The following is a 27,435-nucleotide window of genomic DNA, read 5'->3' on the forward strand; positions in this document are numbered from 1 at the left end:
GAGCCTCGCACGACTGGGGTGCGTGAATGTAAGATATGCAATAAATCGTTCCATGAAAATTGCATTGTTAATGAGATTAGTAAGAGTAATCGTCTAAAGTGGGAAAATTGGGCTTTTAGATTATGTTCCAATCCGGACGGGTCAATGATCAATGGATTGCCAACCAAAATTCTTAAATATATTTTCGTAAAGGTTTGTTATCGAAAAGAGGCGATGCACAGTACTATTGCACGAGTTTGTAAAAAATGGAGAGAAATCGTCGATAATAATGTATTTCGAGCGATCGTTCAAAGGAAGTTTTTGGATATAGACTTTGGAGCAGCAAAATGGGACGAAGAGACAAGACGTAAATATTAATTCAGGTGTCATAGTAGATTTTTGTATGAAGTGTGGTGATTCTTTTAAATTCGAATCCGGTTTTCACCGGACCCCTGGGGGTTGCGTGAAAGTCTATACTAACCTAGAAGAGACGAATAAGTTCGTTGGTTATTGCTGGCACTGTGCTTTCAATTTAGAAAAGGGAGATTTTCAAACTGAATGAAATTTGTTATCTTAAATATGTTGTTCATAAAAAATTATACAACTCTTTGCCAGAATCTTCTATGGCGGTTTCCAGACCACCCTACTTGTTGTTGAACATTGTGGAAAAAAGTTATCATCTTAAGTGTTTCCATGATAATTATCTCGGAAGATAGAGTTACAATCCCACGCGGTTTTGTGAAATATTAAGGCACCTATTTTTGATGTTACATGTCTCACCACTACACCTCTGTTACACATCTCATATGAAAATTCTTTCAAATAATACCTGTTTATGGGACCTCATTTAAATTTGTCATTACGTATGTGTTTTATTAAAGCAACACCTTTCCTTGGTCAAAACTATCGAAATTTAAGAATTGATTGAGACCTATCCCTTATTTCACGGCAGATGAGCAATTTGCGATACAACCTTCGGAGCTATGTGTGATTCCTATTAGTTCTCGGTGTAAAACTCCAAAAAATGTTTGTTTCGAAACCTCTAATCGCTCAGAAACAAGCCAGTAAACATTTACGTTTTCCAAGTAAGAGCCATCACAACTCGTTGAAATTAAGGTCTTATTTCCCTATTTCAAAATAATTTTGAGATTGATTTCAAAATTTTCGTTTCCATAGTGATGCTATTGTTTAAGGCCGGTCTTGAGTTTATCAAATCTTCTAATTTGTCAAAGACCTATTGATTAGGAGTCTAATAAAAGAAAAACAAACAAGTCTCATAATAGCTTTTGATTCTATTGATTTGTTGATATAATGGATTTTCTAACCTATAGACAGCCTACAGCAAATAAAACGTAAAACATATGGGAAATAAAATATTTTTCCTTTTTCCTATCAAATTAGTAAACTATCGAATAAAGAACTGTACAGACAAAAGTAGTAAAAAAGCTCTTGGATTTGGCGGTAAAAGAGCGAAAATTAAAATTTTTGCTAATTTGCTAAAAGGCTTGGAGACACGAGAAGTTTTCTATTCGCGGTACAATGCAACATGCCCCATCCCACCAACCTAAAACACTTTCGTGGAGGCACCCCATTTTCCTTCTATCTATAAAAGGCAAAACTCACTTTTGTCCCTGGGTCAAAATCAGTATGTCTTTTGGGTATTTCCCTCACTTTTTGTCCCATGAAACAAAAAAAGAAACCATGGGACTTTTTTCTTGTGTTGGTAGGTGGGCTGGAAAATTGCACCAACAAGGAAGAACTTCCCATGTCACCAAGCTTTAAGATGACATAAGAGCTACTGAAGAAATGCTTTTCTTTTTACCCTGTATCTATGAGAGAAATACACGTTTTTTTATTAGAACCCAGTTTATGAGAAGGAATTTTACCAATTTTAAGTGCTCTTTATTTAAGAACGCACTTAAGAACATCTTAGGCTGAAAATTGCTGAAAAAATAAGCACATCCAAGCTTACGCTTTTTTCTATTTGAACAACTTCATAAGAATATGGGGCTGAAATTTACCAAATACTAAGAACAATCCGACCCTGAAACTTTAAAAACACCAATTTTTTTTCCAAATACCAAATATTTTGCCAATGATATTCGAATTATTGACGTTTTTGCAGCAAAAAAGTTACTTTTCAGGTTATTTCTCTTAACAAGTTTTGAAACTGATCAGGCTTATTGAAAGTAATAAAAGCTTAAGAACATTTAAACATGAAAAAATAAGAAGGATTGAAATGAGCCACAGCCAAATTTACTGGCTCTTATAAAAGAAGCGTGTCTACCGTCGTTTTTAATAGATAAAATAAAAAATGAATTGTGGTTAGTAAAATTCTGAAAAAATTAGCTAAAAATATGAACTATCGTTTTTAAGATTCCAAGTTTACGTGAAACCATTTCATGATAATTTTTGTTAGAGCCTTTAAGTGCACAGGATTTATAGTCACACTTTCTCAGTTCCTCGTGTTCGATTTTCTTCTTTCGTTCTTGAAGTCTAGATATTTCATTTTTCACCATTACCTCAAGTTTAGCACAAATACCCTGAAACTTTTCTTTGGTTAATGAACTGAATCTTTTACTTTTCACTGTAAGCCGTAATATATCATATTGATTAATGATGTCCACTTTTCCGAATACTGACTGTAGGAGCTTAGCGCTTTTACTTTTATATTCACTTCTATCGGTTGGCCTTTGAACAAAGGTTTTAACTGTAAAATGAATATCATCGACTTTTTGTAGTTTACTGACTGGCTTTGGTGATTTTTGTTTTGAGATCAGTGGTTTTTGAGGCGCTTCTGAATCAGATGATGATTTTTTGACCGTTAAAATGCTGGTAGAAGGAGTATATTTAGCTTTTTTGTAAGGTGGAAAAAGAGGCGTACTTTGAGAAATGGGAACGCCCAAATCTAGTGAAGATGACGGTGAATTTGCTTCATTAAGTAGTACAGTAGATGATAGTGATCGATTAGAAGTGACTGGTTCAACACGTGTCTCGGGTGAGCTAGGAATAGATTCTGATAAGGTTTTGAGGACGACCAATTTACCTTTGGTTTCGATGATGACTTTGAAAGCAGGAATCAAACGGTCTCTGTCTTTTAAACAGTTGGACCAGCATTCTTTCAAGTATTGGATTTCTTGTTTGATTGTAAAGCTACGAAAATGAATTTTGTTGAAGTTTTTTTGAATTGATCTTGGTGATGTCGAAAAACTTAATACCATTGTTTGTTTTAATCCAATAAAGGTTTCCAAAAAGTAAATAGTCAGCGATACGCTCTAAATGTGTCTGATAGTCACGCTCGTGTTTTTGTATCTCCTCAAAATAAAAAAATGAGTCAAGCTTTGGTGGAAGGTTGCGAGATCTTTTTGAGATTATGTTTCCTTTGTAGTTTGTTGGCTTTGGTTCTTGGCTTTTAGCTTGAGATCGGATAAAAGAATTGTAAATGATGTGATCTGCATGGTGATTTGACGTATGATTTGCAAAGGACTTTAGATCGTTGAAACTATGCTCTTCTTCTTCGGCGTTTGAGGAGATACCGTCAATGATTCGATATTGAAGAGGGGCGTGAATGATCAGAGAATGGTAATATTGGCCATAAAATTTTCGTGGTGTTAGTTTAGTTGGTTGTGGGAATTGCTCTTTTAAAAGGATATAATGGCGGAAACTAACGTTGTGTAGGCGTAAAATTGACTGGACTGTGCGTTTATCTTCATATTGATATAGAAGCTCGGTAATTTCACAAAGCGTCTCAAGCAATTCTATGTAAGGGAAACTTTTTGGAAGGGTTTGACATAAACTCACTATGCTCTCTCGATAGTCGCAACCTCTCTTTGCTTCCTTTCCGTTAAATGATATTTTCTTCAAATCTTTAAAATGTTTTTTAGCATTACGATCTAAATGTTCAGGAATCTCATCTAGAAGGTTCTTAATGTGTTCTTTAATTACATGGAGTGGTTCTACAGGTAGAACTTCGTAGGAATCCAAATTGTGATCAGAAAGAGGTTTAGTTGGATGGTTAAAAACAAGCGCCAGGACACGATGGTTTCCACACATTTTTCAGACAATTTCAACTTTAATTCTTTCATAGTAGGCTTTTTTGTCGATTCAGCGTCGCAGATAGGAATTTTTCTGCCTTGTAACTCGTTTTTAAGGTCTGCCATGCTAAGTTTTGAAAAATAATTGTTCTTTTTGGAACGAGCAGCTTGTTTAGAAGTTTTAGTTAAAGTCACGTTGTTTATGCGATCTTCAAGTGTGAGATAATCTAAGTTGTTTGAGTGTGTGAAGTCATTAGATCGTGATGCTAATATAGGACAAACCCAACAAAAATAGTTACCACCTTTTTGCTGCCCACACTCAGTCTGACAAGCTGGACCGTCACCTGAAAGATTTAAATATAATCTATAAGTAATCTATTGTGGGATAATTAGCTCAACTAGCTGAATTTGGCTGAGTTTAATGCAAGTGATATTGTAAATGAATGTAAAAGATGTAAAAGAATTAACTTTCAAAGGCTAAAAGACCTTCAAACAACAGGGAAAGTTTGTTTTTATTCATTGAGTAGTCTCATCAGAAAAATATATAAGTTTTATAATAAACACCATGGGTTTTTTTTAAACAAACCTTTAAAAAAGCGCATGACATCTTTAACTATTGTTCCATCTACTTCTAAGTCAAAGCTCAACGACTTGATGTCTTCCAAACGTGTTTCGCTATAGAAAAGTTCCTCTTCACTTGAAGGACATCTGGCTAGCAAATACATCTTTGGAGATTTAATTTTTGCTTGAACGTTCACGCTTTTATCTGAAATTATAAGAAAACATTTTATGCTTTCATTAACTGACTAGCGTAATTACCATAGCCGTAGACAAGACTGAGCTGATGTAATACGTTTTAAAAACGAGAAGTTAAGAAATAGAGGAATAGGAAATGCATGGGTATGTTTAGTTTAACTTAAAAATACATACGGAACTTTTCACGGTACTCTTCATTCGTATAAAACAAGGCCTTGTCGTAGGTAACGTTAAAAGTGATTTGAAGGTGACCATGATTCGATATCGATGAACCGTCGTGCCAGCATGTCAAGTGACGTTTACAGTGGAAATTTTTAAGACGTTCGATAAGTTTATCTTTTGGCAGGTCTCTTTCAAAAGGTTCATCAAGCCTCTCAAAGTCAAATTCAAGTTTTTCGATACTCATGGAGCTATAATCCTCGTCCGAAATCAAGCGTAAGTACTCCCGGTGATAGCGTAAAAATGACTCCCGTATTTCTTTAAGAGGAATCTTTCTTCCTAAAAATAATAAGATAATTAAAACTCAGTGATGGACCTCAAGGAGATTAACAAAAGCACAGCGAATAATCTTCCACAATGAAGTATCTCGCTGGACATTCATATTCCCATTAAAAATTTTATTCTGCAAACACAATTCAAAAAATACTTCAAACACCCCCTTCTCACTGGGAGCTCTTTCCACTGGAAGAATTGACAAAAATTTCGTCCCAACTAGACAATTATACTCAATTCTTTTCCCAAGTGAAAAATGATGTAACAAACATACCATCACTGCACACGGCGATTTGAGTTAGGAACTATGAATTTATTGGATTCATTTCTTTTTCTTCAATTAGCATAGCTAAAACCAAGTTAGTAATATGTTTTTATTTCTTAAACTAACTCCTTTTAACACTCCTAATGAGAATTTAGACCAGTTTGATTGATTTCCTTTATGTTTCAGGTAATATCTGAAAATTAGACTCAAATTTCCCCCGAAGGGATACACAAGTCCCCCGAAGGGATATACGGCATCGGAATTCAATTTAAGAAAAACGAGATGGAAGAAATGACCTGAAAATTGGTGTTATATTAGCATCTTCATGGTATTCAACGAATACAAAATAAAAAATTAAGTTGACAAAGCTTTTCTCGATGCTATGCCCCTTCAAAAAGCAAAATTGAATCCGATTGAATCCGATTCCAAATCGCCGTGGCAAAAAAAATGTGCTATTTTTCCATTCCCACAGAATGTTTAGCCCGAAAAAAACCCAAATCTCTAGCTATAAGAAACATAGATAGGAATATCAATCCTCACCGAGTTTAGTTGGTTTTTTGGTTTGGTTGGTCTGTTATTTTTACGGTGAAAAATCCAAGCAGGTCTGGGATAGGGGGTCATTAAACAAAGGAGATCAATAGTAAAACACCCTTTTCTCTGTGTCCCGATTGGAGTTTTTTTGAAGACCAGTTGGGCGATAGTAAGAAAATGTATTGTTATTTAGAATAAAGCGAGCTATTTAGAATATTGTCTAGAAGTATGAAGTGTGAATTGAATGACAAAAGAAATGGGCCACTGAGACAGGGGTGAAATAGATTTTACCTTGAACTGAGAAACTTTCGATAACAATCTCGCCATCTTTTAGAACCATATGTTTCTCGAACGTATGTGGCATCAATAACTCTCCAACTGAATAAACGCCCTAAATTTTAGTAGGAAAAGATTGGAAACAGAATGAACAGCAAGGGTTGATGCATTTTCTATTAGATTAGCTCTTACCTATTACTCAGCTCTTGTTGCCTGAACTGACCAATAATAATTACAGGGCCTAAAATAACGGTCGAACATCGCACGCTATATTTTAATTATATTGTAGCAAAAAAATAAAATACCAGGATATATATACCTTTGCAATTTCTTCACGTAAAACTTCAGGGAGAGTTTGAGATTGGTCATCTCAATTGGTACAGAAACGTTCGAATTGGGTAACCTGATGATGTAAAGAGAACATGCGTGGTTGGATACTTTCACAAGACCAGATCAGTACAGACATAGAACTAACAATTATTATTATTAACGCACTAATGAATCACGAAGGATTTCAGAGGTAGTCAGTGGTAATCTGCAATTCTAATTCTATAAATTTAGAACTCACGAGTTGAACTTATATCGAAATATACATACTTTAATCTAGCTTTTCTTGCTTTACTTGTACGGTTGATTTTTGCGGGACGAAATCTTGAAACGTCAATTTTGTTTTTGATCAAAAATTGTTTGACAAGTTGGCCTCGGTTTCTAGCAGATTTTCCATTTTTGTTCCTCAACCCATATGTTTTTCCAAGTACCGAATAGTTTATCACGTCCCCATCTTTCAATTTCTTAACCTCTCGTAAACATCCTTCTCTATTCCAATCGTAATTTCTTTCGTTACCATGGTTATTCGGCTTTTTCTTTCCAGATTTTATCTTCTCTTGTTCTTTTCGAAACCTGTTTTCGGCCTGCTCATCGGTTTCGAGTGATTCTTTCGAACGGACCCTCCCTCGTTTTCGGAACGATTGGTTGGTTGTCAGCACCCTAAAATGAATTATAATTATTTTAAACTTAAAGGAGCAGCATGATTGAGCCATTTTTACTTTATTGAGAAAAACAACTTTCAAATGTTTGCTCCAGTATGCTCCAGTCCGGGGGAGGCACTTTATTTGCCAACTGACGGCATGTGTGGCGAAAAAATTGCAACCCTTTCCACCGGGTACGAGTTTTTGGCCTATTTTTCCACCGGGGCGGGGGGTCTACCGGGTCTGTGACACAGGGGTGTATAAAAAATAAAAGAACCGTACCTGTTGATAGCAGAAGCATTTTTGATAGTTTCGCACTCTTTTATAACTTGTCTCTTTATTTTGTCCTGCTGTTGTTTGGTAAAATTGCTAATGTCAGCTAATGGTGTGCGTTTTGGTTCACGAATCAAGCCATTTTTCTTTGCTTTGGCATAATGAACTCTCGCCTTTTTACTGACTGGAAATAGGGAAAGCCCTGTCTTAAATGTTCGAAAGGAAAGGCAACCTTTACAGTCTTTTAACGAGTGTAGTTCTTTTTCACACTGTGACAACCTTTTCCAAATCTTTTCGGAAAATGTATTCAAAATTTCTTCTTTAGGTGGTCTTGCTACTGACGTCGACTTCCCAATATCAAGTAATATCTTTCTGATGCCAACTAAATTCTTTGCATAGTAAGCCGAATTTATATCAAAAGTTTCAACACCACAAAAATATTCTTTAATTTCTCGACAATGAATTTCATAAGTATTACTTTTGTCAACTGTACAAGCACTTAATTTGCCCAATTTATAACAATCTCGAACCAATAAATTAAAGACTTTCACTTTCAAAAATCCACAAGTCAGTGGGTCGTTCGCTGTCATTTTTTCTAATGAGAATGGAATAAGAAAAAGGGGAAAGGGATCTTTTCCCCGCCAAAATTTTTTCCCGCTCGAAATACAGCTGGAGGCTAGAAACAAAAGAGTAAATTCTAAAAGGGCCATGGGATCTCTATTGAGATAATGAAACCATTTAACAATTGGATAAAAACATTTCTTTATTGTATTGTGGACCATTTGTTTGCTTATTAACAAGAAAACTAATTGTAAAAGGGCCATTGGATCTTTTATCTATTGAGGTGATGAAGCAATTTAATGTATTTTAGCTATCGGAGTTAATTGAATATACATTTCTTTAATTTATTATGGGCCATTTGTTGCGTAAAAAATATTCTGGAAATTAGGTTTGTAAAATCTCTACAAGCAACGATCTACTAGTAAATTACCTTAAAATTGTTATAGCGGGATTAATTTCAAAACTTCGACGAAATTTTCTATTTCATTCAATTGAAATTATAATAAATATACGAAGTTTGTTCAGGAGGATATGGTTTCATATCTATACTTAGAGATATAAAGGCTTTTATCTATTGAAATGATTAAGAAATCGTCTTTTTCAACTTTTGACCGCCAAAAATTCAAAGAAAAAAAATCGAATATAAACCCCCTTGACAAAAACTGATAGAAAGAGTTCGGCTCAAGACATTGTCAAAAATTCAAGATGTAGAATTTAAAAATAGTCCCACAGCTTCAAAAATACTGAAATTTTTTTTATTAAGGACATATTTCCACAATTTGAATTTATAAAATTTCTTCAACATTAATTGTTATGGGTACCATTAAAAAGGAAAATTAATGTAGATTTTGAATATATCGCTTTAAAACGAAAAGTTGAAAATTTTTATGGTTAAAAATCGAATTAAAAATATCTCATGAAAAAAGATATTCACACCGGAAGATACGACCTTAATAGCATCGAGAATTCTTTTTTTTCTAAAAGGTTACAATCCTCAACCTAAGTATATTATATAATTACACTGCATTTTCCTTGTACAGTTAATGCTTCTTCAGCATTCTTTAAAATTTGATTGATCACGGTAAACGTATGATTTCTTTGCTAAAAAACTGATCTTAAAATTTTGTAGATATTTGTATTATATACGAGGTTTATATTTTTCTGAAAAAAATCATTACTTTGTAAAAACTACTTGTTTCCTTCTAATACCAACCATTAGATACCGTAGTACTTCGAAATCAAATAAACGCCCCCATGACTGAACGCCCCTCCTTAAACAAAAATTTGCAAATGAAAGTCTCATAAATTGCGCGAAATAGCTCCCTTTTTCAATGAAATTTCATAAAAGTTTAGAAGGAGCTTTGGTTGATCAAGATGAAAACCTATTTTCACTTTTCCATAATTTCGATAACATTCATCTGGAACTTAGACTCTTTAAGATGATCAAACCTTATTTTTACTTTGCCGTAATTTCGACATTTAGCAGCAAGCAGCTTTGGTTAATTAAGATAAACCTATTTTCACCTCGCCGTAATTTCGACAACGTTTAGCAGGGAATGGCAGGGAACTCTTGGACCCATTAAAAAATAAAACCTATTTTCACTTAGCCGTAATTTCGACAACATTCAGCAGGGAACTTAGGCTCGTTTAAAGATAAAACGCTTTTTTCACTTTTTCGTAATTCCGACAACTTTCAGCTGGATGAACTTCGGTTTGTTTAAAGATAGAAACTATTTTCGACAACATTCAGCTAGAACTTAGGCTCGTTTAAAGATAAAAACCTATTTTCACTTTGCCGTAATTTCGACAACATTTAGCAGGGAACTTGGGCTGGTTTAAAGATATAACCTATTTTCACTTTGTCGTAATTTCGACGTCATTCAGCTGGAACTTAGACCCATTAAAAAGATAAAACCTATTTTCACTTTGTCGTAATTTCGACGTCATTCAGCTGGAACTTAGACCCATTAGAAGATAAAAACATATTTTCACTTTGCCGTAATTTCGACAACATTTAGGAGGGAACTTAGGCTCGTTCAAAGATAAAACCTATTTTCACTTTGCCGTAATTTCGACATTTAGCAGGGAACTTGGGCTGGTTTAAAGATAAAACCTTTTTTCACTTTGTCGTAATTTCGACGTCATTCAGCTGGAACTTAGACCCATTAAAAGATAAAACCTATTTTCACTTTGTCGTAATTTCGACGTCATTCAGCTGGAACTTAGACCCATTAGAAGATAAAAACTATTTTCATTTTTTCGTAATTTCGACAACATTCAGCTAGAACTTAGGCTCGTTTAAAGATAAAACCTATTTTCACTTTGCCGTAATTTCGACAACATTTAGCAGGGAACTTAGGCTCGTTTAAAGATAAAACCTATTTTCACTTTGCCATAATTTCGACATTTAGCAGGGAACTTGGGCTGGTTTAAAGATAAAACCTATTTTCACTTTGTCGTAATTTCGACGTCATTCAGCTGGAACTTAGACCCATTAAAAGATAAAACCTATTTTCATTTTGTCGTAATTTCGACGTCATTCACACAGGAAAAAATCATCAAATCACACACGTGTGAAATTCAATAATCACAAATTATGAAATTGCTATTTCCCACGCAAATCACACGCGTGTGATTTTGCAAACTTTCACACGAGTGGGAAATACTAAAAACTCAAACGTATTTTTTGAACTGTGAAATTGGATATCACATGCGTGAAATCAAGTATCCAAAAAATTTAGATTAACCGCACACGCGTGTGTTGTGCTATTTCCCAAATGTGAAATCGAGTATCCCAAAAGGTTTTGGTCGAGGGCACACGCGTGTGTTTTTCTATTTCACAAATATGAAATCGAGTATTCCAAAAGGTTTTGGTCGAACGCACACGTGTGTGTTTTGCTATTTCGCAAATGTGAAATCGAGTATCCCAAAAGGTTTTGGTCGAACGCACACGCGTGTGTTTTGCTATTTCACAAATATGAAATCTAAAAATACAAATCAGGCAAGCAAAAGGAAATTCATGGAGCTTTTAAATGAATTTAAAATTTCCGTTTCTTTATTTATATATTGCAAATAACAATTACACTGATGAAGAAATATTAAGTTACAATTTAATCAAAAAACAAACTTTTAGTGTTTAGAACTTTTTTCTTTCACTTACATAAGCAAAGTTTTCAGGAACAGATGAACAGTTCATGTATCCGTCGAGTATTTACAAACAACTGCAACTTCTATTCTAGTACGCTTTTCTGCTAGTTAGTTAGTTCTCATGAGTTTAGTATAGTTCTCTGCTATCACTTAGTTCGTATCATCGGTATCAAGATCTCCATTCGTCAAGCAAGCAATTTCTTCAGTCTTCAGCTAGAGCAAATGAGTAAAATTCCATTAATTTTAAGTCTCAAACTCAAAAATATCAATCCGGTATGCTAAATTTGTTTTCCAACCAGTAAAAGTAAACTTACGTAAATTGACCAGATTGAAATACATATTGCGAATCCATGGTGGTGTCTTTTTCAGTTTCCATAATTCATAATCCAAAAGGCAAGTCGGAATATTTTTTATATATGTTATCTAAAGAAAAAGAAGAAAGATCATAAGAAAAAATACTCGCCCCATCTCAAAACACTGTTCTCCAACATTTTCATACGTTTCTACTTCCAACTCGAAACACACAGAAATGTCGAAAAATGATAAATTAATGAAAAAAGTTTCAAAATATGCCAACGAAAGCTGATTGGACTAAGTCTTTTTAAATTCCGAAAGCTGATTGGAGCAAATTCTTAATTACGTAATCTTAGAATTCTTTCGCCTATTCATTTTCCTCACAAAAGTGTTATGAAATAAAATTTCATTGTCAAATTTGATATGGAAAAACTCGATTTTTAATTCTAAAACCCATAAAACTAATTAAAAAGTGATAAAACTTACCAGTAAAAAAGTTTTAGTGTCTTGTAATGTTTTATTTGCTTTTCTTTTAATTCCTTTAAAATAGAAAAAAATGCAGCAAGTACTTTTACACCTTTATTTAATAAGTGAACTCGTTGCTTTTTGTAAACAAAAAGAAAAAAACTCCTTTCTTTCTCGTTCATTTTGTCCGTTATTCCATGTTTGCGAATCTCCTTATAAGGAATACTATTATCTGTTATCAACAGCCAATTCTTTTCAGCGCGAAGTGTTTGATTTTTTCAAAAACTTTTCTTTTGAGTTTGTATATGTGTGTAGGTGAATGAAGCAGGAGGCGAGCTAGACAGTGTTTTTTAGCTAGAGGCGAGCTAATGAAGACAAACCAATTCTTTGCGTTGGGATATGGGCTAGGGAAACAAATGTCATGCTGGTTTGTGACCTTGTTAGCTTACAAATTTTACTGATTTCTTGTTGAGAAAGGGGTCACTATAGTGAAGTTTTCGAAAAATACGTCTATAACCCCTCTTTATGTCGAAGCTTTCAATGTTAATGATATCAATAATAGTGATTTTGATATACGTTTCTCAATAATTAGTGACACATTTTTTCTCAATCGTTTCAATTTTTGCTTGTGGTATTGGGCTCTTCCAGAAAAAATCCGTTCATGGGGGGTGGAGGATATATTATTTTTTTCATGAATTACCCCTGGACATTTTGATATTTGACCCCCTGGACACGGGTTATACCCCTGGACAAACATCAAATCAACCCCGTGGACACAAAAAATTACCCTTGGACAATGAAATCTAACCCCTGGACATTGCAATTTTTTGGTATTTTTTCAATACCCCTGGACAATTCATCCTCCACCCCCCATGAACAGATTTTTTCTGGAAGAGCCCATTGCTCTTGTTGTAAAGCACATGAAGGTTTGGATCTTGCCAATTCTTTCGTTTCGAAAGCTCTTGATTCCAAGCCCCATGTTAATCCTTTCGTTCAAGAGTAATATTACAGAATATAATAGAAAAAAAAAATCTTCTTGACTTAAAGATCACATTGTAGATCCAAGTTCTTTGTCAGCAATAAAGCCGAGTTCAGTTAAATTAGGGTCATGGGATACAGTAAAATAACGAATGTTCTGTGCGTGATGAAAAACAAGTTACGTGAAGCTGGGGTCAGCCGTTCTATTCCTTCACAACAAGTCATGTAAGCAAGTTTTTGACTTCACTTGTCCTCGGTCGGGATAACACAGCGGTTGACCTTGATTAAGCTCTTGTTGGTGTATTGCCAATGGCGGGGAGCTAATGGTCATCGACGCATACCTTTCCTACCGATGAAATGCCTCTCCCATGATCCTAATGGTGTGTAACACATGCTAGTCTTGAGTTACCATAACGCCTTTTTCGGCTCTAAAATCTCACAATTTCATACAGTCACCGTGCTGGGTATCAATTAAAACACAATATTTAAAGGCTGACAAATGTTTTGCTAAATGCCAAGGAACGTACTTCAAATTTTTATTTGTCGTTATGATTTAATATCACAAAGTCATATTTTCAAATTTGGAGAAAGATTATATTGTGGAGTTTATAGTGGTAAAAACAGTGTGATTTTGGAAAAACCGCGCGTGTGTTAATTTGTCTGTTACTTGGAGAAAAGACATTCGTTATTTTTGAAAACACATGCGTGCTCTTCATTTCGAGGTTAAATGAATTTGACTTAGTCGTCGTGTGATTTTGGAAAGAAACACGCGTGTGTTAATCTGCTTGTTACTTGGAGAAAAGACATTTTTTATTTTCGAAAACACACGCGTGTTCTTTATTTCGATGTTAAATGAATTTGACTTAGTCTTCGTGTGATTTGGAGAAAAAACATGCGTGTGTTGATCTGCTTGTTACTTGGAGAAAAGACATTCGTTATTTTCGAAAACACACGCGTGTTCTTCATTTTGAGGTTAAATGGGTTCGACTTAATCGTCGTGTGATTTTGGAAAAACCACGCGTGTGTTTATCCATCCCGAAATGTGAAATACGTATATCCCAAGACCTCAAAGTTCTAAAAAAAATCACAAACTGAAAATTTTAAAAATCACACGCCAACAGAAAATTTCTGTGCAGTAATGTTGGTTTTCACACGCGTGTGATTTATTGATTTTTTCCTGTGTCAGCTGGAACTTAGACCCATTAAAAGATAAAACCTATTTTCACTTTGCTGTAATTTTGACAACATTTAACATAGAACTTGTTTAAAGATAAGACCAATGCCGTAATTTCTACAACATTTAGCTGGAGCCAAGATATTAAAGTTCCTTGCTGGAGATGAAACGAGATGAATTCTGACAGCACTTTCGTTCTTTAATAACCTTGCGTTTAAGGATCTTTATAAAGATATTTTCAATACAGTGTAGCTTGTCACGCCTTATAAGAATTAAAGGTGTCTTTAGATTAAAAGCGTTCTTATAATAAAATTCACCTAAACAATAGATTTACTCATTTGTGAAATCCTTAGCAAGAAAACCCTACCCCCGTGTTAGAAAAGTCACAACGTAGGAGAGACAGTAAATAGCACATCTGTTAAGCTATTGTTTACTACTTTTTCCCTCTCTCTATTGAAACCCATTTTCACTTCAACACCTATTCTCACGCAATTACCTATTTCAACCCAAGCGCTGAAAGTACTTCTCGTTTGAAAGCTCTAGAAAATTTACATAAAAGATTTGTCATCGTTCCTATTGATAAAGCATCCAGTAACATCGCTCTAGTTTGCAAAAGGTTTTATGCACAAGTTTTGGTTTCTGAACTAGGTTTTGACAATGAAACAGACTGTTTTACATATGAAAAGATCAACACCAATGCATTAGACTTGATTGAAAAAGATTGCAAGAAACTTAAAGATTCTTTTAAACTCCAAGTTTTGGAAGAAAGTCGGAAATTACCAAACATTTACTGGACACGCAAATTGCATAAAAACCCGGGGGGGGGGGTACTTAGGCAAAAATGGATGATGGGTATGTGCGGACGGTAAGGAAGTTCAAAATAGAAAATTTCAGATAACAGTCCATCCGCTCCGCCAGTTTCTTCTCCTCTTCAATCGCAAAACTTTTTTTTCAATAGCTCAACGGATCAGCGGGCGGGCGGAAAGGGACTCGATGGTTGGCGTGCGCGGGCGGTATGATTTTTCTTTCCTGGATCACCCAAGGAACCGCTTCATGAAAAATCGGGGATAAAATTCGGGGAAAAGAGGTATTCAAGTTTGGGTGATCGAGAAATTTCCGCCAAAAGTTTTCTTTTGAAAAACATTTTTTCATCAAACCTAAATCATAAGATGACACATGTGCTGGATGATGATGGGCAAGACTTTTCTGTGGATTATTTCTTGAATGTGATGGAAAAAGCCTCTATTTTTTAATTGGTTGTTTTTTTAAACAGAACAGCTAGACTAGAGACAAAACGTGATAGTAAAACATTGAAACCTTTGAATATTCTTGTCCTGATTTTGCTGAAATTTTCCACATTTTCCACATTATTTATTCACGGTATTTATTCCTTTGTTGAATCCAAATCACAAAGATATGATGAGTTTTATTTTCCTAATATTTTTGTTATTGTTCTTAAAGCTAGATACGTACTTCAAATTTTTATATAGACAGTGTAAGCCGGTTAGGTTTTCTACATTTTGTCCTTTGGCAAATAAATTACTTTAGGATATTCCTTTTCCTTTTCAAAATCAGAATTTTTGGGTGCTTGGCAAGCTGGCATCAGTTAACATACTTATCTAATTCGATGAAATTTTGATCAAGGGGTCAATTTTTCGATTTCTAAAAATAGCTCAGGTCAAATTTTAGCCTGTACCAAACCTCCACAGCAGGGTAGTAGTGGAGCTGTTTGCTAGAAAATTTTTTTCATTCTAAAATTCCAACCCCCTGCTTATTAAATTTTGAAAAACTTCTTCATTTTGCCCAAATTCTTCTATATAGAGCCCTGTTTTAGTAATTTTCCATTCAGGAAAATCTTATTCAAACCCCCGGCATCTAGTTTTTGAAAAATTTTCCACAACTCCACTCCAGATCAATCTATAGAAGTCTCAAATCACAGAGAATTGCATTATATGGACATTCTAAAAGATGCAAGAAATTCATGCAAAAATTATAATGACTTGATGAAATGGAGAGAAAGAAAAAGGAAGAGCATTGATATGTATAAAATGGATGGTATAATCAGTGAATTCTCTAAAATGGATGATACAAATAGGTGTAAAATGTGGAAAAGGTTTAAAGAAGACGAGATTTCATCCATTTTGATACCAAATGATATGAAAGAAACGTTTATGCCTATCTATTGCTTAGGTGATGGAAACTGTCTATACAATTCTGTATCAATGCTTCTTGTCGGTGACTATCAACTTAAGTTTGAACTCAGAACCAAAGTCTTGGTGGAATTAATCAGTAACAGGGATTTGTATGATGATGCTAATATGCTGAACTATGGTTCTTTTGAAAACTTTTGTTTTGAAGATGAAGTGATGGGCACAATGCACAATGGAGCATATTCTTTGATTGTCCATTTAATTGCGCTGACCAATATATTGAACCTGAAAATAAATTCGATCTATCCATTAATCAAACATTGTGGCCTCAATCGGGACTTCTTTAATAGAATGGTTATTCCGCAAACTGAAGATTACTATGAGTTAACATTGGATATAATGTGGACACATACTAGGAATGTTGATGTTAAAAATTGGACACCAAATCATTTTGTTCCCTGTATCACAAAGAATATGTTTGAAAAAATTAGCAGCATTGAGAAGAACAGCTCAAATAAAAGAAAGACAAATTATGACATTCCAAAAGAAAATCAGCCTTCTTCGTCTAAGCGTCGTCTAGTACTATTTGAAGATTCAATCCCAAAAAGCATAGGTACAAAACAAATATCTTTGCTTACATATTTAAAATCTGATTCGAAAGTTAATGAGACCTTGAAACTGGAAGGAAGGAAAAAGGAAGCATCTCGCTCATCAATCATTCAAAAGAAACTAAAACAACAGAAGTCAAAGAAAGCTAAAGATGATTCGGAAGATAACCTAACAGACGATGAAAAGCAAAAGAAAAAAGTACAAGATGGTAAAAAGATGCTTGGAGCTGCTAAATATTTGAGCAGTTTTGACAGAAAATGGAGCTTAGAGATGCTGTTCATACAACCTGTCAAAGACAATGAACATGCTTTCTTTTGTACTGTGTGCTCTGCAAAATTTAGCTGCAGTCATCAAGGTAAGTTAACGAATTTTTAGAAATTATAAGAACTTATTTTTCTCTAATTTGAATGAAATTACTTTCAAGAACTGAAAGATCAGAATGATACCCAGCAATACTACTCACTATAGAAAATAATTTAAAATTCTTTACCTTTTTTGGATTTTTTTCTTGAAAGTTGTAAAATATACCATTTATTTAGAAAAACGGTTATTTCTCTATCAATAGTTGCTATCTGGGCCCTTTTTCAAAGTAACTACTTGGGAAATGATAAAATTTCACTTTCAAGAGGGTTCACAGCTATTTTACCAAGTGGGTTTAGCATTTGAATTTTCCAGGGGGCTTTGTAGTTCTTCAATACCCCAGTATAATTTCTTTTGGAAAGCAGCCTAATAGCAACTTTTCCACTGTAGGCAAATCTGACATAAACAGACATTGTGCATCAAAAAGACACAAGGATTTCAATGAAGATCTCAACATTGTGCATAAAAAAGACACAAGGATTTCAATAAAGATCTCAATTCTCAACCAAGATTTGAAGTGTTCCATCTGACACAACAAGTGAAAAGGTGAGTTTTTATCATACATTTCTTTCAACCACAGCTGATGTATATTGCTTTCCTTGAAAAAATGATTAAGTTGGCTTTGGAATTACGTATATTTTAAAAAATCAACCGAAATCCAATTTTGGTTATTAATTTAATAGGAATAAGGAACAAATACATTTTCTCCTGCTTGTACTTGCAGACTATGAAAATTTTAAAGCCAGTTCGTCTACTAATCACTCTGTTTGCTGACACTTCAAAAACAATATACCCAACTCCATTAAAAATGCAGACGATTCATTCCAATTCTTATTCCGTATTGTTGAATTCAAAACGTTGTAAACTTTCCGGTCGTTAATAAAATCTTATTTCAAAAACATGCCCGTTGGAAGCGGGGAGACTGGCTTCAGGCTTTAGTCTCCTCGCTTTTGAGCGAACCGTACGATATCTCTTTATTTTCTTTATTTACTATTTTTCTCTATTTTAGCGAATTTCAACTCATTTCAGCCTTCGGCCTCCCTACTTTTACCGTCGTTCCGCCGGTCCTGAAAAAACACTCATTCTGACATTGAATTGAACAATTAAATGGCAATGCGCGGGCTCTGTTGTTTTGATGATTGGTCTGAAAAAAATGCAATATTTTTTACGACGTCAGTATCTTTAAAAATAACGATTTAGACCTCAAAAGCATTGTTAGTCGCGTTCACACTGGAAGGTTTCCTTAATTAAATCCATCAAAATCAAACAAAAAGATTTATGATAGATGAATACACTGGTTTATAACAGTTCTTTGTAGCTTCACGAGATCTATTATAAGACGCTAATTGATTTTGCTTAAGGCTTCTCATTGGTTGATTTTTTTATCAATATTTCCTATTTTGCCTGTGATTGGTTGATATTAATATTCATTCATCATTCGAAATCCGTAAACATATTTGTTTTAATGGTTGTACTCAATAACTGCACTCGCTTTACACATCAACAATAACTGTTTGCACTGTTTTGAGATTTTTTCTCCAAGTCATCTGTGTTTGAAATAGCAAAACCTTTGCGTTCATTGCACGCATCTTTTGTTTAAGCTTCCTTAATAAAATCTTTTGTGTTAAGGGAAGCCCCTACCCTACCTTTAAGACAATGGGACTTATGACTTTTAATTAAGGAAGATCTATTAAAAGTTACAATACAATACTACGCGTTCGACTCTTTGTGGTCAACAAAGGATTCTCCTAACTATATTTTAATTAAGGAAGGTCTGCAGTGTGAACACGACCTAAGTGTTTGTCGACCACATAGAATGATGCCTTATTTCTTTTATTAGGTCATTAAAGCGGAACTAAGAATGGTTTTATCTATCGTTAAACACAATGCGCCATTTTTAATGGCTGATACCTTATCACCTGTAATTAAAACATCCTTCACCGATTCAAAAGTGGCACAGTCATATTCATCTGGTCGTACTAAAAGCACACAAATGATCAACACTGCATTAAAACCATATTTCAAGTGAGTGTATTTTAATCTTGTTTTTTCCATAATCAATGGAAATTTAGGTTGCTATAGTTCTAGAAAATTTTAATAAAAGCTCTTGAAAATCTACAGTCCGTCTCAGGGTTACATCTCACCATCATCCAAAATGAGAGAGTAACCCTAAAGAACATTGATTTGTGTGTCATGTGTAACGGTCTTTCAATATTGTCTTTACAGATCTAAACTTGTTAATCAAATGAAGCAAGGGCCATATGCATTATGCACAGATGGATCAAATGCCGAAGGGCTATTCAAATTGAATCCTTTACTGGTCCGAGTTTTTTATATAAATGAGAGGAAGGTTGTGTCTCAGCTTCTTGACATGTGTACCTCAAAGAAGAACGATGCTGAAAACCTCTTCAATTTAATTGACGATGCGATAGAACAGAATTGTATGGACTGGAACCACTGTGTAGCAATAGGAATGGACAATACTTCTGTCAACATGGGAGTACGCAACTCCATCAAATCAAGAGTTTTGAAGAAAAATTCTTCAATTCATGTCAATGACTGTCCTTGTCACATTGTCCATAACACAGCTGGCAATGGAGCAGAGGACTGCACTGCAGTCACATCATTCGATATTGAGGATTTTCTTGTTGATCTATATCATTATTTTGACAAAAGCTCAAAACGAAAAGTGACTCTTGAAGAGTTTTTCTTGTTTTGTGAGCAAGAATACAAGAAAATCATCAAGTATGTATCGACAAGATGGCTCTCCCTAGAAGCTGCTGTCACAAGGTCCTTAAAGATTCATCCCTCCTTAAAATCTTACTTTCTCAGTGCTGATGATGAAACCGGACCACGCTTCCATCGACTTGTTCAACATTATTCTGGAACAATGTTAGAGGTTCACCTGTTTTTCTTTCAAAGCGTCCTTCAAACTTTCATTCGCTTCAATCTTTACTTACAACGACATGATCCCCAACTTCCAACGCTGCAGAAGACGTTACAAAATTGAATGTTGATGATCCTGGAATACTAAAGGAAGGTAAGGACTTAAACATTCAACTCCGTATTGTGAATATTTTGTTACAAAATATGTTTAATGTGGGTTTAAAGTTCAGTATAGCTTTTAAGATGAATATAACGAGATCGTTCCGCTGAGGTTCGAGAAATGGGACCTACGTAGGACTAATCAATTGAAAATTTATGTTAAAATAATCGAAAAATGGGAGGATTTGTTGATAATGTGAAATTTGTTATTTCCAGACAAAGAACTCGAAGTTGGAACATCAACAAAACTTCTTCTACGTCGTGTCTTTATTAACGGGGCTATTTCACAGGATGAAGTGGATGTTTTCCATGATGGTGCACGAGCCTTTCTGCAAAAGGCTTTCAAGTACGCTCGTAACAACTTACCAATAAACGATCCAGTTTTTCTTAATGCAAAAGTTCTAAACTTCCACGAAAGAAGAGGTGACTCAGTCAACGTAGACCAACTAAAATTCTTCATTGACAGGTAGATAAATAATTACTACTCAAATTTTGATTTTACACTCAATGTGTAAATGATTATATCTTCCGTACTGAATCACTTATTATCACAGATTATCAATAACATAAGCACACACGTAGCTACTTCTTCAAAAATGATTATTCTTTAAAGGCGCCGATACGTTCGGAAAGGCTGCCACGAATTGGGCGCGATCTTATTAATGAATAGTCTTGAAATGTAGTCTTGAAAATCTTTCCCTTCTTTTGTTTCAGACATCCCTCTCTACTTGGGCACTTTAATGATCCTCTCGAATTTGATCTGCTTCGAACCGAATTCCATCTTTACTAACTTTTAAATGATAGAGATATTCCGGATTGTGTATGGGCAAAGGTGAAAACCAAGGAAGGAACGATCTTCCTCGACCAATTATGCTTTCACATCGGTACTATGAAAAATCCGGATGGAACTGATCGTTTTGCCAAACTTTTCGAGGTTGCCAAGCTCATCCTTGTTATTCCTCACTCGAATGCTGCTGAAGAATGCATCTTCTCTCAAGTGAAGAAGAACAAGACAGCATTTCGTTCCTCACTGAACCTGGATGAATCTTTGGCCGGGATAATAACAGCTAAATTAGTTATAGCTGACAAAAACATTCCAAAAATGGATTTTGATGACGAGCTGCTTAAGTTGGCTAAAACAGCTACAATGAAATATAACAGAGCTCATTCCAAAGCTCATGCAAATCGGAAATAGCGCATTGAGAGTGACTTTTAATTTGTATGATTAAATGACATCGCAAACTCTGATGAAACATTCATCTTTTCTGTTATAATTTTTAGATATTCTGTTCTCTGAAGGAGTGGTTCGAAAAATATTAAAATCCCTGATTAATCTGATGAGAGGATGAAGTGGCTGTCGTTTCTTTTAGAGTAAAAATAAATATTTTCTTTCGAAGAAGTTTATTGAACAAGTTTATTTTGATTTTGATTTTTGTATTTTATATTGTATATGTACCTAAATAGTTTTATTCTTTTTTCTTTATTAAGATCGTTTAGAAGTAGAAGGGCTTATGTATTTGATTTAGCTACATGTTTTGTACCTGTTTGTACATGATTTTGCTTTGAAAATAGGAAAATTTTACTTACTCTTCTGTGCTCAATTGTAGGGGGTCGACATTCCGGTAGAAAATTATAAAATGGGGGGGGGGTTAATTAAGGAATATTGGAGTGATTTTAATAGTATCCCCTAGGGAAATGAAGGTTTTTGACACTTTTGGGACAAAAGTCATAAAATGTATACAGTATATGGCCCCCAAAACGGAGAAGGCCCCCAAAACGGAGGTTTTCATTAATATGAAGATTCTGACTTGTAGATTTATCAGAATTAAACGATTTTTGTTTATTTTGAAAGAATGATGGTTATACTTAAAAATGAGCATGTTTTTGCTGGTTTGAGACAGATTCAAAATAACATATTTGCGTCTAAAGGAAATATTTTAACACCATAATTAGATAAAAATTGGATATTCTGTTTCTTACAAATTACCTTAAATAAGTGAATAGGTAAGTGAAGGTAAGTGAATATCATACTGCATATTTCAGGGAGGGTCAAGCAGTTAGTACAATCCATTATGCAATTGAGTCATTTAGTTTAAGAGATCAAAAAAGTCTTGATACTTTTGAAAATCGAGTCTAAATAAATTGAATTGAATTAAATACATATTTTGTTGTAAGGTCAGTTACCCTTTTATTTTTTATTTTAGCAAACAATTCGAACAGTATTACAAAGCCTTGGAAATGGACAAATTTATGGAGAAGGAGTCAAAATGTCCGACTGGAATAAATCAGAGATTTCCATCAGTCTTCCGTAAGTAGCGTTACCTTAAGGGAATAAATTAATGCAGAATTAATTAATGCGAGCGACCCCAAAAAATGTTTATGTTTTGCAGAATGAGTTAATGCGAGCAGTCCCATTTTAGGGATTTTGCGAAATTAATTAATGTGAAATAGTGTTTCAATTGATTTTTTTCCTTTTCTTTATTGCGTTTTAGCAACTGGTTTTGGCACTTATTAATGATTTTTTTGAATGGCCAAAATTCACAAGAATCATAAAGACAATTCATATACAACGACAAATCCAATTAGGTTATACTAGACGGTTCCCTCTTGATATAAAAAAGATTTCTATTGACTAATATTTGAACCAAAATGTTCAATTTCAGCTATTCAAAGAAGCTGTAACTTCAACAGATGGTAGTAAATCGTTGACCATGTTGAAGTCTAAAATTAGAAAAATCTTGACTGGCCATGGTACCTTCATGTAAGTTCCCATTTATATCTTTCTACAATCTGATCTCCTTTGTTCTGTCATATTAATTCCTCTAAAGGTAGTTTAAGATATTTCTTACCAAATTACAAATGCTTTATCATGACCTCTTAAATTTAGAGCGTGAGTGAAGCAAACAAGGAATCGATAATGGAGGATCTAAAGACCATAGTGCAACAAATGCCACCTGACTTTAACATGAAACCTGGGTAAATATGATAATTCATTTGAATAAGATTGGTTATATTTGGCAATGGGTATTTACGCACTATGTATTTTATAATTCTTAGAGAACTTCTTGATACAAAATTTTGAATTACCTTATTGGTATTATATTTCGCGGGTTGCGATTTGCAAAATCTTTTCTAGGAAACGTGTTTCGCATGAATTAAATTTCGCGATTGCCAAATTTTGAAAAATAAAAATTTTTCTTGTACTAAATTTCGCGATTCACTAAATTGAGCATAAAAAAATTACAAACAATTTTTATACACAAAAAAATCCACTTATATTTCAGCTCACATGTGTGGTGCGTTTATAGAACATTTTCTAAAAGACAACGCTTAGCGGAGGCAGTTATTTTAGAATATGTCAAAGATGGTAAGTCAAGTCTATCTATTTATCATTTGCTTACAAGCTTTCTTGTTCCCAAAACTTGTGCTATTATTTCAATTTGGATTTGCTCATATCCCCTTTTTTAATCTATGGGAGCATTCAAAAAGTACGTACGTTCGTCGTCTATCTTACTTAAGGTGAAATGGAATATCCTGGGGGGGAATTTGTATTTTGTATTTGGAATTTGGGTGTACTCAAAACGCTGATAAACAAGGGGGGGGGTCTGAAAATTTGGACGAATGTACTTTTTGAATGCTTCCTATATCAAAGTAAAAAACAAACCTTCAAAAAAAATTTCTATGCATAAAATTTATAACAACAACTTTGGATTCTTTTCTACAGAGAATCTTTACAAACTATGTTTGTTAAAACATGTGTCCCGTAAACACACTTCGGTGCTACCAAAAAACGAACTACCAGGAATTACCAAAAAGGAAAAACTTGCACCATTAGAGATATGTTTTTGAAAATCAAATATGTTTTCTTAGTTGATTTTTTTACACCAGGATTATGTTTAAAAGTTTTTCTAAAATTTGACGCTAACAAAAATTTTCAACATCTTTGGACTCAAAGTTGCAAAATATAATCCTTCCTTAAATTAAGTTACTCAAAAAATGATTTTCAACAAATTTTTTTGAAAATGTACCCTTTTGCAATTTAGGTTTCGTTTTGATTTTCAGAAAAAAACTATTATTTTATCATACTATAATTTGTTATTATTACTTAACAGAATACCCTCTTTAAAAAAATAACCAGTAAACAATGCAAATTTTCAAATTTCAAGATTGATGTAAGATTAAAATTAGATTTTTTGTTTAGAATGGCGACATCTTTTACTTATCAAAGACCAACACTAGTCCGTTGAAGTTGAATAATAGGTAAACAGTGAAAAAATATAAACTAAAGCGATTGTTAAACAGCATTTTTTTTGAAAACATTGCAGATGTGAATAAATCTTTTAGAATGGTAGGTAGCCTGCATAGTGGTGATACTCATTTATATTAATTTTTGTGTTGACCAAAAGAGCTTTTTTATTTCATTTATTATAAATCGGGTTACTTTTTTAATATGGCTATAAATTCAAAAAAAAATTTCAGACCCTCCAAAAAGTAACAAGACACTACAGACAACAAAGAGAAACCCAAGATTAAGCTGTTAAGCAAGAAAATAGAGATAGAAGAGCAAGATAATGAAGAACGAAAAGAAAAGATCAAGGCAAAGAAAGCAGCGGCAAAAAACCAAAAAAAGTGAGCCAAAAATAGTTGTTTGGGAAAATGCAAAGATTTTTTTGAATAGCTAATTACTTCAGCAGAAATTGTTTTGATGATAACGTCATAAATAATTAATTATTTTTCAACACAGGTGGTTACATAGGTATAAGATAATCTATCAGTTTGTAATGGCGGGAGTATTTGTTATTCCATAGACCGGTTGTGTTCTCCAAAACAACTATTTAACTTTACATTTATTTTAGCTACTGAAAAGAGACCAAAGCCAAATATGACCCAAACATTATAATTCCCAAGCTCATGGAGGCTACAGAACCCGAGAAAGGTTAGTATCACACTGGTCTCAATTTTAGTATTTCTGTTTATTCCTGTCATATGTATGTATCAAAAGTATGAAATTAAATATTTTGTAAATATCAAGAAAGAGGGGTCACTTATATCACTTATAAGTGAACAAGATTGAACAAGATTTTTTGAGATTTTGGGTTCGTTTTTTGGATTTCAGCCGGGTACTTTTAATTAAGGATTACGGGAAGGGAACAAATCTATCAGCAAGAATAAATAAAAAAAAAATTAATTGACAAAGAAAATGTTTTTAAAAAACATGAATCTTTTCGGTTTCTATCTGGGGACCCTTCTATCTATTTATATATAAATACTTAGCACTAAGAGGTCCTACTGAGTACTGTAGTAGGCCATTGACTATAGATACATTGTTGGGATATAAATTATTTTTCTTTTCATCAATTTTGAATTTTTTGACTGAGAACTATTATTTTGAATTTAAGATTTGTCGTCTACTCCAAAATTGCCAACTCCATCTAAACCATCCACCATCACAAAACAAAAACCTGGCTACACCTACACATATCGGCCACCTGTAAACGTATATAAAGAACTAGTAGTTCCTGAAACATGCATAATAGGATGCTGACGCTGCAAATGGATATATATTGACAGGTTTTGAAAACATTAAATACTCCAAGAGATCTGTTTTAGAGATATGAAAATAGTGACGTCATTTTATCAAAAATACAAAGCAGGGGATAAAAATATTGAAACATTTATAAAATATAATCCCATTGATGCTTTTTTCATTAATTCTTGCTATCATACCCAAAGATAAAATGAGATATGACATAGTGATTGTGTAATAGCTATTTTCCTGTTAGGGGGCTGTTTTTGGAATGATATTTTTGACATTAACAACTGTTTTTATAAACATTTTCTTTGTGTTTTACAGTACTTGAGGCTGACCTGTCAACACTGACCTGTGACCTGTGATCCGTGACATGTGACCTGCGTTTTACACTAACCGCACTAGACACGGCTAAATTCCTCAGATGGTATATTTTCATCGCGTCTTTAGAAAATTCACCATCTGAATAGCATGTTAAGTGGAATGCAGCCTTAAAAGAATTTTCGACCAATTATAAACCCACACTAGAAAGAAAGACTAAGATACACACCTTTTCTTTTATAAGCAACCTGGTTGCTAAGGGCTGAGCCCTGAAAATATTTTAGAATTCTGACAAATGGAAATGGTCCCACTCACTCTGAAATGCATTTTAAAGATATAATTGTTTCATTAGCATGAAAAGCTAAGGCTAAAAAAAATTTGTACAAGCAACTGGTTTTTCAAATTCACGTATTTTCCTAAATTTAGAATGCTTATCTTTCATTATTGTCTGATCTTTTGATCGAAATGAAAGGAATTGATCGAGGATTTGTATTCGTCTTGATGTCGGACAAAACAAGATATCATCATGGATTTCATGATACCATTAAAGGGTGTTTCCGAAAAACATTAATTTTTTTCAAATTTGGAGTTTTTATTTGGCGGACTAATAATATGCATCCCTTTGGGGGACATATCTAGTTATGTGGAGTCTTTTATACAAGGCCATACAAACAAATTTTTCAAGAAAGTGATTTTAAGTATTATTCTCATAAATAAAATCAAAAGAGAATTTGAGTTTCCATCTAATTGAGATAATGTTATCAAATTTCAAAATAAACAACGTTTAAAAATCTGGTTCTAATAATCCGAATGCAATATGTCGCTATTGTTTCAAAAAACCTAACATTTCAAATTCTTTTCAAAGTCGATATTACAAAATACTTTCTTCGATAACTTGGAAGACATTTGCAAACGACTGCACGCTGGACATCGAGAAAACTTTTGATCTTCTTGGGGAATCATAGTTAGATTGTGGTTGGTATTCAGTCAAATTTGCTTTTTCCGAAACGAGTAGGATTGATTTTTGGACTGCTGAGTGGCGTCCGGCTTCCAACTTTAAACCGTAGTAGAGTTGTGTTTTAAGATCGGTAAAAATACAAGTAACGCCCTCTTCGATCGAGCTGATAAAGTTACCTTTTCTCCACACTGTAATTCTGATCACTCCAGTTTTATCTTAAATTATCCCGTTACGAAGTCGTTTGCTACCACCTGTTCATTCATCACCCA

At 33.9% G+C, this 27,435-nt stretch overlaps 1 protein-coding gene and 1 long non-coding RNA gene across 2 annotated transcripts; both read right to left on the reverse strand.

Moving 5' to 3' along the window:
• Positions 1 to 4,949: 4,949 nt before the first annotated feature.
• LOC136819786 (uncharacterized) lies at positions 4,950 to 6,681 on the reverse strand. The gene is made up of 3 exons (XR_010848484.1): positions 6,653 to 6,681; positions 6,349 to 6,448; positions 4,950 to 5,267 (listed from the first exon to the last, which is right to left on the reverse strand). It is a non-coding gene; the product is annotated as an uncharacterized lncRNA (long non-coding RNA).
• A 192-nt stretch (positions 6,682 to 6,873) lies between these two features.
• Positions 6,874 to 8,350, reverse strand: LOC136819787 (uncharacterized). The gene is made up of 2 exons (XM_067076028.1): positions 7,584 to 8,350; positions 6,874 to 7,320 (listed from the first exon to the last, which is right to left on the reverse strand). Exons 1-2 carry the CDS (start codon positions 8,282 to 8,284, stop codon positions 6,891 to 6,893), a joined length of 1,131 nt encoding a protein of 376 aa, XP_066932129.1. The 5' UTR covers positions 8,285 to 8,350; the 3' UTR covers positions 6,874 to 6,890.
• Between the last annotated feature and the right edge of the window lie 19,085 nt (positions 8,351 to 27,435).

Source organism: Clytia hemisphaerica, unplaced genomic scaffold, assembly GCF_902728285.1.
Source record: "Clytia hemisphaerica strain Z4C2 unplaced genomic scaffold, Clytia hemisphaerica genome assembly, whole genome shotgun sequence".
NCBI lineage: Eukaryota > Metazoa > Cnidaria > Hydrozoa > Leptothecata > Clytiidae > Clytia > Clytia hemisphaerica.